This window comes from Ovis aries, chromosome 3 (genome assembly GCF_016772045.2).
Source record: "Ovis aries strain OAR_USU_Benz2616 breed Rambouillet chromosome 3, ARS-UI_Ramb_v3.0, whole genome shotgun sequence".
In the NCBI taxonomy this organism is placed as follows: domain Eukaryota; kingdom Metazoa; phylum Chordata; class Mammalia; order Artiodactyla; family Bovidae; genus Ovis; species Ovis aries.
In genome coordinates this window covers 39857843-39874292 of record NC_056056.1, presented here as the reverse complement: position 1 = coordinate 39874292, position 16450 = coordinate 39857843, and the positions used below count along the sequence as shown (strand labels likewise).

Sequence of the window (16450 nt, the reverse complement as noted above, 5' to 3'; positions counted from 1 at the left end):
GAATTGCAGCATGCCAGGCCTCCCTGTCCATCACCAACTCCCAGAGTTCACTCAGACTCAAGTCCATCAAGTCAGTGATGCCATCCAGCCATCTCATCCTCTGTCATCCCCTTCTCCTCCTGCCCCCAATCCCTCCCAGCGTCAGAGTCTTTTCCAATGAGTCACCTCTTCCCATGAGGTGGCCAAAGTACTGGAGTTTCAGCTTTAGCATCATTCCTTCCAAAGAAATCCCAGGCTGATCTCCTTCAGAATGGACTGTTTACTAAGTTGTAATTCTGGTTCCTGATCACCAAACAAAAGGTTTTACAGCAGGATGAATCTCCAGGGAGTTATCCTGGATGAAAACAGCCAATTCCAAAGGTCACATATTGTATGAGTTCACTTACATGATGTTATTGAAATAACAAAATTATAAAAATGGGGACTAACGTAGTGGTTGCCAGGGCTTACTGAAGAGGTGAGGGGAGCAAGAAGGGAATCAGGTGTGTCTGTAAAACAGCAATGAGGAATTTGTTTTGTATCTTCACTGTGTCAATATCAATATCTGATTGTGCTGCTGTACTATAGGTTTGCAGGATGTTACTGCCGGGGGAAATGGTAAGCAGTACAAGAGATCTTTTTGTAATAATATCTTATCACCATGAACCTACAACTATCTTAATAAAAAATTACTTACAGATTTTACAGCATCTCAGCAGAATACTATTAGACCAAATTATTTGCTTTGTGGTTTTTCTTTAATTAAATCTGATTATACTCTTAATGAAAACTACTCTTTCTGGTTTCACATTTTCCTTATTTGATAGCAGGGATTATAGGGCACATTCCTTAATGATCTATTTTCTTTCAAGGAAATAGGACAGCACCAGGTATCTAGTGAGATTTCGTGAAGGCAGATGTAATTGAATCTATTGCTCTAATTAAAAAGGGAAGGGGCGCCCAGCGAGGGATGAGGATAATCCTGGGCTCCAGTGCAGACTCCTCACCAGGCATCAGTTGACTACTGTTCTAAGTGTTCCACAAAGCTTATATTAATACAAAGTAACCACTCCCAAGCCTGGCAACTCTGCACTGTTCCTGTGTGTGTGTGCTAAGTCATTTCAGTCGTGTGCAACTCTGTGTGACCCTATGGACTGTAGCCTGCCAGGCTCCTCTGTATGTGGGATTCTCCAGGCAAGAGTATGGAGTAGGTTGTCATGCCCTCCTCCAGGGGATCCTCCTGACCCAGGTATCAAACCCCAGTCTCTTACGTCTCCTGCAATGACAAGTGGTGTCTTTACCACTAATGCCATCTGGGCAGCCCCTGCTCTGTTCTTCCTTGATGCCAAACCTCACCCGCTGTCTTGGAATGCTAGTTCTACTTGGTCCAACAAGATCTGTCCCTGGGGATGTGCCAAGCACTCCTGGCTATGGGGGGTTTTTGCCCCTCGCTTAGTCACTGAGCCTGGTATAATTCCTGGCTCATAATAGGCCTTCAGCACATGATTTCTTCCTTTTCTGTTTCTCAGACCCACTCTTCCAAACCTCATAAAGAGCCTGCTTGCAACTTAGGAGTAAAAAGGACAGCGTAGAGTTTTGAAGTGGCTATAAATACAGTAAAAAGGCAGTGTTGCTAACCGCTAAAGCCTAAGGAGCAACATTCATGATGGATTGTTTACATTTTTCCTGTTTTGCTGACTCATTAGCGAACTCAGAAAATAGCTCATGAATATTTACTCTAGTTAGATGGGAAGAGTGAAGGAGAAGTAAGTCCTTGCTTTCAGGAAACTTAGTGGGTACGAGAGATACGGAAGCAAGTAACCAGAAAGGGTAGCTGGACAGACACTTCCAATGAGTGAAGTGGAAGAGAGTAAGGAAAATGACATGGAGACAAGGGTAGGCGACAGCAGTATCATGAATGGCACTGCTCGGGTTGGGGAGGCCACAAGGAGAGGGATCTGTAATGTAGCTTGTGCTGCTTGTCCCCATTCCTGGTAATGGAGTAACTGTTGGTACCTGGTAACAGAGTCATTGTTTTTCTCGAAGGTAGTAAGAAATCTAGATTTTTAGATATAACCTCTGATTTTAAAAAATTAATTTATTTAAATCGGAGGCTAATTGTTTTACAATATTTTGGTTTTTGCCATACATTGACATGAATCAGCCACAGGCGTACATGTGTCCCCCCCATCTTGAACCTGCCACCTGCCTCCTCCCCACCCCATCTCTCTGCTGCTGCTGCTAAGTTGCTTCAGTCGTGTCCGACTCTGTGCGACCCCATAGACGGCAGCCCACCAGGCTCCCCCGTCCCTGGGATTCTCCAGGCAGGATCACTGGAGTGGGTTCCCATCCCTCTGGGTTGTCTTAAAGCACCAACTTTGAGTGCCCTGCTTCATGCATTGAACTTGCACTATAACCTCTGATTTTTAAAAGGTCACATTAAAATTTTTTCAGTACCTTGAGCCAAACAGAAGAATCCTACACCTACAGAAAGGTGTAGGAAGGAACCCACAATTTAGATGAGGTCCGAGAAGGCTTTGTGAAATCAGTGACGTACTGAGCTGACTGAAGTGATAGAACAGCTAGAGTTTTGGTAGGTGGAGAGTGAGTGGTAGGAAGGGAAGGGCCCTTCAGGCTAAATGAATGTATGACTTAAGGCTCTGAGTTTGGGGAGTGTATGGCATATTGGATAATTGGATAAGGGCAAGTAGACTTGTGGGATGATCACACATTACAGCAGTGATTCTGTTTAACTTTTACAAACATTTAACAGTATGTACTAGTTTTCTTTCTTTTTAAAAATAGTCTCTATTAAGTTCACAGTAGAACTGAGCAGAAAATACAGTTCTCATATACCCTCTGTCCTCACGCATGTACCATCTTCCCCTCTGTCAGCATCCCCTGCCATGGTGGTGCATTTGGGGAACCTATTTTGGCATGTCATTATCACCCAAAGCCCACAGTTTACACTAGAGTTCACTCTTGGTATACATTCCATGGATTTTGACTAATATGTAATGACACGTATCTACCATTGTAGTATTAGAGAATACTGCCCTAAAAATTCTTAATGTTCTGTCTGTTCATCTTTCCTTCCCTTCCCAACCCCTAGCAACTACTGGACTTTAACAATCTTCATAGTTTTACCTTTTAGCAGAATATAATGCAGTTGGAATCACACAGTATGTATATGTAGACTCTTTTTCAGATTGGCTTCTTTTCATGTATTTTCATGGTTTTTGAACGATGAGTAATATGTTCCACAGTCTGGATGTTTCAGAGTTTATCCATTTGCCCACCAAAGGATATCTAGGTTACTCCCACATTTTGGCAGTTATGATTAAAGGTGTTATAAACATCCGTCTGCAAGTTTTTGTGTGAACACAAGTTGTCAGTTCTTTTGGTTAAATAATAATGAGGAGCACAATTGCTGGGTAGTTTAGTGAGAGTGTGTTTAGTGTTGTAAGAAACTGCCAACTGTCTTCCAAAGTGGCTGCACCATTTTTCATTCCCACCATCAATGGATGAGAGTTCCTGTTGTTCCTCATCCTTGTTAGCATTTGGTGTTGTCAGTGGTTTGGATTTTGGCCATTCTAATAGGTGTGTAGTGAATTGCTTTTCATGTGTGTTTATCTCTAAGTCAGTGTCTTTAAATTATCACCCCCTATGTACTGTTGGATGTGAATACGCTGTCTTCTCACTTGCGTCCAGACCTCTGTCCAAACACTTTTCTCTAGTTATTTGACTCTGTAGATAGTTTCTGGGTATCTGTATTTTTAAAAGCTCTGAAGATGATCCTGTTGAGAAACCAGATTTGAAAACTACTTCTAGACACACTAAGTAGAATGCTTTGCACAGAACAGTCTTTAACGGATGTTTTACCAAAGTCCCAAGTGGAGATGTAGACCCTGTTTTATCTTACTGAACTGTGTTTATGTTTTTATTCACTGTGTTGCCTCTATCATAATATATTAAAGACAAGGATGATGTTCTCAAATTTGTATAGCATTCACTGTGTAAGCAGAATTGCAAGCCATACGGGTTGAGTGAGTTGACATTTCAACGGCAGCAAGTCAGCACAATTCTATTATATTGGCTAACAATTCAGCGACCTTGAATTAGGAACTCAGAAAGTACTGGATTTTACTTTAAAAAATCTAAACAATCCATATTTCATTAGTATTGTGGATTACGCAGGTGTTTGTGAGGTAGCCTGATAAACTAACTCAAATTTATACCATTAATCATAGGAGAGAGTATGTTGACAGGTTTCAAAGGCCACATGCAATATAGTAATAACCTTTTTAAAGAGAGATCATTCATAAACTGGAGTCTGCCTCTGACTAAAATCAAGTCCATTTTCTCAAACTTGTCCTTTCTTAGTATCAGAAGTTGGACTCTGATGCAGCAAGTACAATGATATTAAACATCTTGTATCAACTAGCTTTTGCTCTGTTGAGAAATAAGGCCCATTTATCATCTAATATTATGGCAGGCTTGGTGTGGATGTTTGAGCTCTGGAGTGTGTGTTGGACCTGATACTGGGAAGCACTCTAGATAAGAAGAGTTTGTGATGTGTCAACTGGTTTAGAGTAACCAGTCTATCTTCAGTTTGGGTCTTAATTTTACATTTTACTTACTTGCTACACAATATAAATTTGGGGAAAGAATTTTATGCCAATTATGCCTAACTAGATCCCATGCTTCTTTAGGTTTATTTATTTTCTCATAATACAGGCTCAAATCTCATGGTAGATGATTTCCTGTATTTTTCTACCATGATAGTTTGAATTTGTCTGTTGTTAATAGAACAAACCAGATAATCTTATTTGAAAGTACTGTAAATTATAAAGCCTTGTACAAGAAAATGTCTGTTATCTCAGTCCTTGGTTTGCTATGTAGTTTATTCTAAAAAAAAAACAATTTTGCTCTTTCTCTGTTCTTCCATTTATAGGAACCAGGCTAAATGGTAACATTGACTTCATGAGATATATTATTCCTGTCTATGATATTCAGAAATTTCTCTAGGAAACATTGTCAGAAAAATTAAATGGTGTTGATTTTTCAGTAAATACTGTTGTTGTTCAGTTGTGTCCAACTCTTTGTGACCCCATGGACTGTAGCATGTCAGTAAATATTATATATGGATAAAATGAAATGAAAGGTCCAGTAGCTTTTCTACTTCTACTTTTGCTTGATTCAGGTTTGTTTTTTTATTTTTAGAATTTTGGGAAAAAACAAATAGGTCAGAGACCTTGGTTCAAAACACTTAAATATTTCTGCTGATAGCATAAGGAACTCTTCATTTTGTTTGACTTCAGTAAATGCCAAAAATAAATATTTGGCAAAGAAATCACAAATGGTTCTTTTAAGCTTTCGTGTCTTTTTTTTCCTCCACAGACACCATGTCTCAAAAATGGAGAAAACTTCATCATAATACATGAAATACACAATTCAAAACCAAAAAATCAAAGATAAGGGATCCACACTGTAAAATACAAATGTGATAACAAAAACAGAGAGCTTTGTCCCCATTCAAGACACAGCATGAAGAATTCAAGCAAAAGGGTTTTTACTATAGCCTCAGAAGAAAAATTACCATCATTTTGGCTGTTGTTAACAAAGGATAGGAGTGATCTAACAAAGAATAGGAGTGATTTCAGTGTAATTCTTCAGCCTGTGTATTCTTCAGAATTTCTTTTCTAAGCTTCTGCTGTGTGCTGTGCAGTTCTTTTAATAATAAAATGTCCCTGTCCTTGAATGCTCAGTGTAGTTCACTTTTCTGTTTGCTAATATTCCTTCTCTGGCTGAGTATAAAGGAGTTTACCGTCAGTGTCCAGTATCAATAAAACAGTTTTTAGAGTAGTGTGTGTTAATCATAATTACTTTGGCTACAAGTAACAAATGTGACAAACAGCAGTGTAATCAAACTCATTTTTCTTCTGTAACAGAATCTCAGGGGCAGTCGGTCCAGGGCTAGTGCAGCTGTTCTTGGTCGTGCTTTGCATATGGCTTTCCTGTTTGTACTCATAAGGCAGCTGCTGTACTTCGAGGTGTCTACATGTGAGCAGGAAGAAAAGGAGAAAGGCAGAAGGAAAGAGGTGTAGGCCAGTTGAGCCTGTTCCTTTTTACCAGGAACACATGAGTCTTCCTGGAAGCTCTACTCTGTTTTGAAATGTAGTTTTGTTGTTTCGTTAGGTATGGTGAGGCCCAGGGACCAAGAGATGATAGTTGTTGAAGAAAGAATTACAATTCCAGAGAGAAATAAGGGCACACTGCACCGCACAGGATTGGTGGAGGGCAGAAGGCAGAGCTAGGGGAACGGCAGGTAAGCCTTTCTTGTGGTTTTCTTGGAAATGAATGGGCAAGGAAGGGAAACAGAGTATCATCTAATTTAAATAATTATATGGGACTCTGGGCTATAAGGGCCACCTCTTGTTGTCTGATGCTAGCCAGGGTGGTTAGGACAGTGTAAAAAATCAGGTAAAGCCAAGGTTGGGGTATGGCTTTGAATGGGTTCATTTGCATATGAAGGTTGCCCTTGCAGGTAAGTCTTTTACTGTCTCTTTAGAAATAGTCTTTCTCTAGTCAGCAAAGTCTTAGATACCAAAGCATCAGATATAGAAACTAGAAAACATGGTTAATACACACTCTTTGGTTTGTGCTTGGCTCGAAATAAGTATCTGAGCCATCTACAGCAATGAGGACTTCTCGGCTTTTGGATGTTTTCAACTGGATGTGATGCTTCCCTGGTGGCTCAGATGGTAAAGCGTCTGCCTAAAATGCAGGAGACCCGGGTTCAATCCCTGGGTCGGGACGATCTCCTGGAGAAGGAAATGGCAACCCACTCCAGTACTCTTGCCTGGAAAATCCCATGAACGGAGGAGCCTGGTAGGCTACAGCCCATGGGGTTGCAAAGAGTCGGACACGACTGAGTGACTTCACTTCACTTCAGTGTTACCTTAAACAAAATTTAAGTAAAATTAGTGTTAAAGAAGAAATGAATGGATATTGATTAAGCAACTAGTAGCATCTGGTATACATGATATGTGTGAAGAATTGGCATCTAAAATGTTTGGGTGTAGTTTAAATCATGAGTTACAAATTGAAATGCCTGCAGAGGCCAGGTATGCAGAAGAGTGGAGTGGACTAATTGGAAGATTATAGGGAGTGCTAGGGACTCTGAGGAGATGGAGGGCACCTGTACTCTTCAGAGCACAAATTTAAAAAAGATACTGAGTGATTTCCTGAGTGTTGGCTCCCAGTTTGTGGAGCTTAGTCTAAATCAAAGAAGTTTAAGAGAAAAAGTAGATATAACTGATAGAAGTTTATTAATTTCAGTGGCATAGCTGCAAATTAAATCATACTTCAATTATCATGTCACACTGCTTCTATCATGTTTACTGCTTTTTCAATAACCTAATGATAATCCTTTTAGTACCAAATAAAAATGTATCAACATTTAAAAAATATGAACTATTTTCCTCTCAACTTTTTATTTTGAAAGATTTCAGGCCTGTTGAAAAGTTGAAAGGCTGGTTCAAGAACACCTATGTAACCTTAACTTAGATTACTTGTTAACATTTTGCCACCTGTACTTTCTCTTTCTCTGTTGCAAATTAGTTAGCAACAGACAAGTTGTAAGTATCTTTTTAAAAAAAAAACAAAACACAAAACCTTTTTATTTTGTATTGAGGTATAGCCGATTAACAAACAGTGTTGTAATAATTTCAGGTGAACAGGGACGGACAGCCATGGGTATACATGTATCCATTTTCCCCCAAACTCTCCTCCCATCCAGGCTGCCACATACCATTGAGCAGAGTTCCATGTGCTAAACAGTAGGTCCTTGTTGATTATCCATTTTAAACATAGCAGTGTGTACATGTCCATCCCAAACTCCCTAACTGTTCCTTCCCGCATCCTTCCCTCTAGCAACCATAAGTTCATCCTCTAAGTACGTGAGTCTTTTTCTGTTTTGTGAGTTCAGTAATATCATTTCTTTTTAGATTCTACATGTAAGGGATGTCATACGATATTTCTCCTTCTCTGACTTACTTCACTCAGTATAACACTGTCTATCCATGTTGCTGCAAATGGCAGTTTTCCACTCTTTTTTAATGGCTGACTAATATTCTGTTGTATATATGTACCACATTTTCTTTATCCATTCTCCTGTTGATGGACATTTAAGTTGCTTCCAGGTCCTGGCTATTGTAAACAGTGCTGCAGTGAACACTGGGGTGCACGTATCCTTTCTGATCATGTTTTTCTCTGGATATATACCCAGGAGTGGGATTACAGGGTCTTAGGGTAGCTCTGTTTTTATTTTTTAAAGGAACTTCCATACTGTTCTCCATAGTAAGCCTTTAGTACCTTTTGAAGGATGTTACGCCTTTCAACCTACTCCCAGTAGCCTCTAACCAGTGTACTACTTTGAGTCCTTACATTTCTTTGCTTTTCTTTAACCTCTTTCCGCTTGCAGACCAACATCATTGTCAATGCACTCTCTACTAAACCCTGTGCAGTTGATTGTCTGCTGTGAATAGGCAACTGGGAATTCACATAACTCGTCTCATTAGACTTGGGTGTGCTCTTAGAATAAACAGGACCATATGAAAGTCTGAAGGCTTCTTGAAGCTTTATTTAGGGCTTGAGATTTCCCAGAATGTCTACTTGCTTAATGAATAGCCGTTCTGTCTTATTTCTAGTTTTTAAATATGTTCTAGTTTAAACAGTTAAGCTGATGTTAAATCATCTAAAAAGATGTTTTACATAATGATAATGAGAGAAGCAATATAGCACTGAGAGCGAAGGTGTCTTAAAATCACAAATCCTGGCCCCTCTCCTCTGCTCATTGGCTCTGTAACCTCTCTGCCATTCCGTTTCTCACCTGTAAAATAAAGACGGTAGTGTCCTCCACAGGTTTTGTGATGATGGGAAAAAATATATGTGATAAATATAGAACAGTGCTGTGGTCTTGATAAATAATTGCCATTACAGTTTGCATGTTAATAAAAATGTGTAGATATTTACTCTGCACAAAAAGCACTGATTGCTATTACATAAAGCAGATCATCCGGAGAAGGCGATGGCACCCTACTCCAGTACTCTTGCCTGGAAAATCCCATGGACGGAGGAGCCTGGTGGGCTGCAGTCCATGGGGTTACGAAGAGTCGGACACGACTGAGTGACTTCCCTTTTACTTTTCACTTTCATGCATTGGAGAAGGAAATGGAAACCCACTCCAGTGTTCTTGCCTGGAGAATCCCAGGGATGGGGGAGCCTGGTGGGCTGCCGTGGTGGGCTCGCACAGAGTTGGACACGACTGAAGTGACTTAGCAGCAGCAAAGCATTTCATCAGATCTTTAGGATCTGTTTATGACCTTACTCTTTTAAGCCCCTTACCACCCCCATCCTGAAATTAAAATAAGCTTTAAACATCATTTGTTAAACCTTTAAGCTCTCTATTGAAAAAGCATGAATTACTGTTTTGTATCACCAACTCAATGGACATGAGTAAACTCTGGGAGTTGGTGATGGACAGGGAGGCCTGGCATGCTGCAGTCCATGGCATTGCAAAGAGTCAGACATGACTGAGCAACTGAATTGTTTTGTAACAGTTTTTGATTGTTTTATAACTTACTCATTATTTAGAGGTGTGGCATAAAAGGGACAGTTGTAGCTGAATGCCTGAATGATGTTAATTTCAGAGACTCTTTAAAGCACTTGTGTGGGTACTATAGAAATACACAGCTTGCAGTGAAATCACACTGTTGAAGAAACATGTGTCCACTAGAGGTCATTAAACCTTTATATTATTGCTTTCTGCAAAAATATGGCTTGAAAATGAAAGAAACCCAAGTTGGACTATTACAGGAACTATAATTATATGTCATGGTTTTATATTTGACAGTTTGTTACTCTGTTGGTTAGAAGATCAATTTGTATAATTGAAGTTAACAATAAGATATTACTCCCCAAGTTATAAATAGAAACTTCTTACTCCTTAACCTCAGAATAATTTGCAGTTCTTGAAACTATTTCTGATTGATTACATGTAGGTGTAGAGTAATAATACATGACTCTTCCTCACATATTTATTTTTGTTAATTATGGAATTGGAGTACTTACTAACTCTGTGAAGAGTGACCTACACAAGCAACTAAAATTCTCTGGACTTTCAATTTCCAATATGTAAAATGTGAATAACATTTATGATAGCATTATGGTGTAGCTCAACATTTAAGTGAAAGTTCTATGCCAATGATAAAATCTGTGTGAATGGTGAAGTGGATTATCAGATGACTGCTGTTTTGGGCCCACTAAGACACATTATGGGAAGAATATAGGAGCCTCCAAATTTCTATCCTCTCTTTTCTGATTGAATAGGCTAATAGTTTATATATAATTTTCAGAATTAGCCTTTGTAGCTAATAATGGGTGTATTTTAAATAGGCTTCCCAGGTGGCTCAGTGGTAAAAAAAAAACACCCTCCTGCCAGTGCAGCAGCTGCAGGAGGTGCCGGTTTGATCCCTAGGTCTGGAAGATCCCCTGGAGGAGGAAATAGCAACCCACTCCAGTATTCTTGCTGGGATAATCCCATGGGCAGAGGAACTTGGTAGGCTACAGTTCATGAGATTGCAGAGTCAGACAGGACTGGGTGAACAAACGCACCTGTAAGATATTTAATTTTAGAAAATGTCCTAAAAATTAACTGTAGCTTTGTGAAAAAGTCACATATGTGGAATTTATTTTACTGTGATGCTTGATGTTACTATTTTTGGATAGTCACAGCCATACGTCAAGTTGGCCTTAGGAAGCATCACTATGAACAAAGCTAGTGGAGGTGATGGAATTCCAACAGAACTATTTCAAATCCTAAAAGATGATGCTGTGAAAGTGCTGCACTCAATATGCCAGCAAATTTGGAAAACTCAGCAGTGGCCACAGGACTGGAAAAGGTCAGTTTTCATTCCAATCCCAAAGAAAGGCAATGCCAAAGAATGCTCAAACGACTGCACAATTGCACTCATCTCACACGCTAGCAAAGTAGTGCTCAAAATTCTCCAAGCCAGGCTTCAACAATATGTGAACCGTGAACTTCCAGATATTCAAGCTGGATTTAGAAAAGGCAGAGGAACCAAAAATCAAATTGCCAACATCTGTTGGATCATTGAAAAAGCAAGAGAGTTCCAGAAAAACATCTGCTTTATTGACTGTGTCAAAGCCTTTGACTGTGTGGATCACAATAAACTGTGGAAAATTCTAAAACAGATGGGAATACCAGACCACCTGACCTACCTCCTGAGAAATCTGTATGCAGGTCAAGAAGCAACAGTTAGAACTGGACATGGAACAAAGACTGGTTCCAGATTGGGAAAGGAGTACGTCAAGACTGTATATTGTCACCCTGCTTATTTAACTTAATGCAGAGTACATCATGAGAAACGCTGGGCTGAATGAAGCACAAGCTGGAATCAAAATTGCCAGGAGAAATATCAGTAACCTCAGATACGCAGATGACACCACCCTTATGGCAGAAAGTGAAGAAGAACTAAAGAGCCTCTTGATGAAGGTGAAAGAGGAGAGTGAAAAAGTTGGCTTAAAACTCAACATTCAGGAAATCTGAATGGCATCTGGTCCCATCACTTCATGGGAAATAGATGGGGAAACAGTGGAAACAGTGACTTTATTTTTGGGGGCTCCAAAATCACTGCAGATGGTGACCACAGCCATGAAATTAAAAGACATTTGCTCCTTGGAAGAAAAGTTATGAGCAACCTAGACAGCATATTAAAAAGCAGAGACATTACTTTACCAACAAAGGTCCATCTAGTTAAGGCTATGGTTTTCCAAGTTGTCATGTATGGATGTGAGTGTTGGACTATAAAGCTGAGTGCTGAAGAATTAATGCTTTTGAACTGTTGTGTTGGAAGACTCTTGAGAGTCCCTGGGACTGCAAGGAGATCCAGCCAGTCCATCCTAAAGGAAATTAGTCCTGAATATTCATTGGAAGGCCTGATGCTGAAACTGAAACTCTAATACTTTGGCCACATGATGCGAAGAACTGACTCTTTTGAAAAGACCCTGATGCTGGGAAAGATTGAAGGCGGGAGGAGAAGGGGATGACAGAAGATGAGATGGTTGGATGGCATCACTGACTTAATGGCCAAGACCTTGAGTATTCTCGGGGAGTTGGTGATGGACAGGGAAGCCTGGCGTGCTGCCGTCCATGAGGTTGCAAAGAGTTGGATGCCACTGAACTGAACAGCCATAAATGTGGAATTGCTCTCTGGTTAAAAAAATGAGTACGGATTCCTGAAAGTTTCGTATTTTTGCAAGTTTTTGCAGAACCAGTGGGACTGAACTGAATTGAACTGAGTGGATTTAATTGAATTTAGGCCTTGCTGCAGTCTGTTTTTACTGATAATTTTGGTCCTGATGTGGATAAGGTTAGAGATGAAGTGATAAATACTAAGGTAATGAAGAAATAGGCCAAATAATTATACTATTAAGTAAAGTTGATGATTGAAACATTTTTATTACATAAAACTATAAATCATGAAGATAATCTTCTTAACTGTTGTGTTAATAGCCATGTAGGGAAGGGTTACTTGGCAATTTCAACACTTAAAGGGCAAGCAATTTTTAAACTTCGGTGTGCAGAAGTGTACACCAAACGTAAAAGTGCACAGCTTTTTACATTTACCAGACTGCTGCTTGTTAAGACCTTTTTTCATTATAATACACGGTATAGTTTCTGTATTTGAAATGTTTCCTGATACATACATATTATATAGATTTTTTTTCTCATCTTGTAAATTTTATTGATAATCCCTGCTAAAAATATGTCTTGAAATGATCGTGAAAGGTTTGGGGATCTATTAGGTTCCAAGCTTGAGTCTCTGCTTCACTGTTTATTTTTCTGTGACTTTGGGAGGTCCCTTAATCTCTGAGTTGTTTTCGATATGTATTCCCCAAGGACAGTCATTTCAATATATAGTCATCAAATGAGTAATAGATTTCATATCTAGTCTACTAATTTCAGAAACATTGCTGTGGGTTTTTTTGTTGTTGTTATTGTTTTTTGTTTTTTTTTTTTTTTAGGAAGGTGACTGTGTTTGAAATGTTAATTTTTTTTCCCCCTGTAGATAACAGATAAGAGAGTGTCCAGAAGACATGCCATTCTTGAAGTGGTGGATGGTAAGCTTCGAATCAAACCGGTAAATATGTCATTAATGATTTATTTTAACTTTTTCTCTCTCACCTTTTTCCAGCTCCTGATTGGAGGGGCTTATTCTTAAAGTTATGAAAATAGGGAATTAATGTTAGAGTGTGTTTCCCTTATTGCCAGAAGATAACTGGGAGATAAAGATTTAAACTATTTCAGCTCCTTTTTTCCCCATGGGGCAGTGTTACATTTAAGTAGTTAGAATTTTAATGAAAGGTGACTACCAGTTCATGTATACATTACGATTTTGTTCATGAGTGGATATTACAAAGAAGATTCTATAAGAAAGCACCTATGGTGTAATGGTTAGTTTTAGGGGGATGGGGCAGCAACCAAAGTCACTTAAGTGTTCTAGGCTTGTTTTAATGGATTTCTGTACCTAGAATATTTTCCAAATTGGCTTAAAAAAGATGCTTAGTTGGAGTTATCGGTGCTTGGATGAAAAGTATTCAGCTATATTCTGAAATTCTATGACTATTTAAAAGAGTATTGATAATGTAAAATAAACAAAGGTGATTTTATTAGTGGAAAATTTCTTCTTTGAGTTAAACTTGATCCCTTATAAAGTGGGTCAGATTTCTGTATGGGAGTTTAATCAATGCTTAATCAAAGAAGACACCTTTTAGAAAACATTCTTCACCTCACTTGGTCTTTAGTTAGATTGTGCTTATGTAAGTAAACAGTTGCTTTTTGAACACCAAATTGTGGAAGATACAAAATTAGAAGTTAGAGCAAATATTTCACATTAGGTTATAGATATAAAACTAAAATTTGGAATGATAACATTTATTTACTTAAATTATACCTTTGTTTATCTTTTCAATATTATCTGGTATAATTTTACTGAACTTTTAGTGTGTAGATTATATACATGAAAAAAAGGTAAATAATTTTATACTTTTCTTGGTACTGTTGCTTTTGACAGCTTAGAATGTCTAATTCTACATAGTCAGCAAGTTGTTCAGTGGGAATTAGAACTCAGGTTCTTTGAATCCTATGCATTAGGGTTTTTTTTTTTTTCATCACATTTTCCAAGTCAGGATTTTTTTTTTACCATTTGGTGTTCTTTAAAAAAAAAAATTCTTGGAGTTAAAACCAATTGTTGATTTATTTTCACAAAATATTTTAGTGCTTTCAGTTGAATAGAGCTTTAAAACTGAAAGAAATCTTAGATTCAGGCTTATGTACATGCTCATTTGATTTGGGCCATAACTGTCATTGCCTGTCAGTGGAGAAGAGGATTTCTTATCAGTAACTGGTACTGGGACAGTTTGTTGTTTTTTGGGGGAAAAAAAAAATAGATCTTGTACCTCAAACCATACATAAAATCAATTCCAGTTAGATTAAATGTGAAAGTCAAAATTATAAAACTATTAGAAAATATAATAAAAAACCTTTATGACCTTAGAGTAGGGAAATATTTTTAAATAAGATATAAAAAGCAGAAACTGTAAAAGAAAGATTGGAAAGAAAAAGCCAATTACATGAAAATTAAGAACCTTTTTGATCAAAATATAATGAAAATGAAAAATGCCACAGGGAGAAGATATTTAAAACACATAAAATTGACAAAGGAATGATATCCAAAATTTATACCAAATGCTTTCAATCAATAAGAAAAAGATAATCCAGTAGAAAAATGGGCCGAAGACTTGAGTTTCACCTTACAGAAATGAAAATCTGATGGTTAGTAACATGAAAAGCAGGCATACAGTCGTCTTATTAGCCGGGGAAATAAATGAAACCACAATGAGTTACTACTGTACACAAAGAGATTGGCAAAAATGCAAAGACTAACAATTTCAAGTGTTGGTGAGGATGTAGAACAAGTGGAATAGTGGTGAACTGAGGGGGGAAGCGCAAATGGTGCAGCCACTTTGAAAAATAGCTTGGTGTTATTTCTAAAAGTTGAAGGCTTGTATTCCCTCCAAGCCAGACCTCACACATACACAGGATATATACAAGAGCCAGAAGAGCAAAACTGTATGATAGCAAAACACCAGAAGCGACAGAAATTTCCACCAACAGTAAAATCAATACATATATTGTGATATATTCATTTAATGAAATACCGTACAGCAGTGAAGATAACTGTGAAAGCTGAGAAAATATAGATTAAAATCTGGAACAAAGTATTGAATGATGAAAGCATGCATTGGAAGAATATATATATATAGTATGGCTCCATCTATATAAGATGAACCGTGAACTCCCTGATGTTCAAGCTGGTTTTAGAAAAGGCAGAGGAACCAGAGATCAAATTGCCAACATCCGCTGGATCATGGAAAAAGCAAGAGAGTTCCAGAAAAACATCTATTTCTGCTTTATTGACTATGCCAAAGCCTTTGACTGTGTGGATCACAATAAACTGTGGAAAATTCTGAAAGAGCTGGGAATACCAGACCACCTAACCTGCCTCTTGAGAAATCTGTATGCAGGTCAGGAAGCAACAGTTAGAACTGGACATGGAACAACAGGCTGGTTCCAAATAGGAAAAGGAGTACCTCAAGGCTGTGTATTGTCACCCTGCTTCTTTGACTTATATGCAGAGTACATCATGAGAAACGCTGGGCTGGAAGAAACACAAGCTGGAATCAAGATTGCCAGGAGAAATATCAATAACTCAGATATGCAGATGACACCACCCTTATGGCAGAAAGTGAAGAGGAGCTAAAAAGCCTCTTGATGAAAGTGAAAGAGGAGAGCAAAAAAGTTGGCTTAAAGCTCAACATTCAGAAAACGAAGATCATGGCATCCGGTCCCATCACTTCATGGGAAATAGATGGGGAAACAGTGGAAACAGTGTCAGACTTTATTTTTCTGGGCTCCAAAATCACTGCAGATGGTGAATGCAGCCATGAAATTAAAAGACGCTTACTCCTTGGAAGAAAAGTTATGGCCAACCTAGATAGTATATTCAAAAGCAGAGACATTACTTTGCCGACTAAGGTCTGTCTAGTCAAGGCTATGGTTTTTCCTGTGGTCATGTATGGATGTGAGAGTTGGACTGTGAAGAAGGCTGAGTGCCGAAGAATTGATGGTTTTGAACTGTGGTGTTGGAGAAGACTCTTGAGAGTCCCTTGGACTGCAAGGAGATCCAACCAGTCCATTCTAAAGGAGATCAGTCCTGAGTGTTCTTTGGAAGGAATGATGCTAAAGCTGAAACTCCAGTACTTTGGCCACCTGATGCGAAGTGTTGACTCATTGGAAAAGACTCTGATGCTGGGAGGGATTGGG

General features: G+C 38.6%; 1 protein-coding gene across 7 annotated transcripts in view; it reads left to right on the top strand.

Moving 5' to 3' along the window:
* The window catches only part of APLF (aprataxin and PNKP like factor), a 98244-nt gene that overhangs the window by 3004 nt on the left and 78790 nt on the right, over nucleotides 1-16450 (top strand). For 6 of the 7 annotated variants that reach the window (XM_042245964.1, XM_012167855.4, XM_060412030.1 and 3 more), the window contains exon 2: nucleotides 13134-13205. In XM_042245964.1, coding sequence (XP_042101898.1) covers nucleotides 13162-13205 — 44 coding nt within the window. In that variant the 5' untranslated portion in view covers nucleotides 13134-13161. Of the gene's footprint in view, nucleotides 1-6177; nucleotides 6308-13133; nucleotides 13206-16450 lie in introns of all 7 variants that reach the window. The other variant, XM_042245961.2, reaches the window with a different exon arrangement.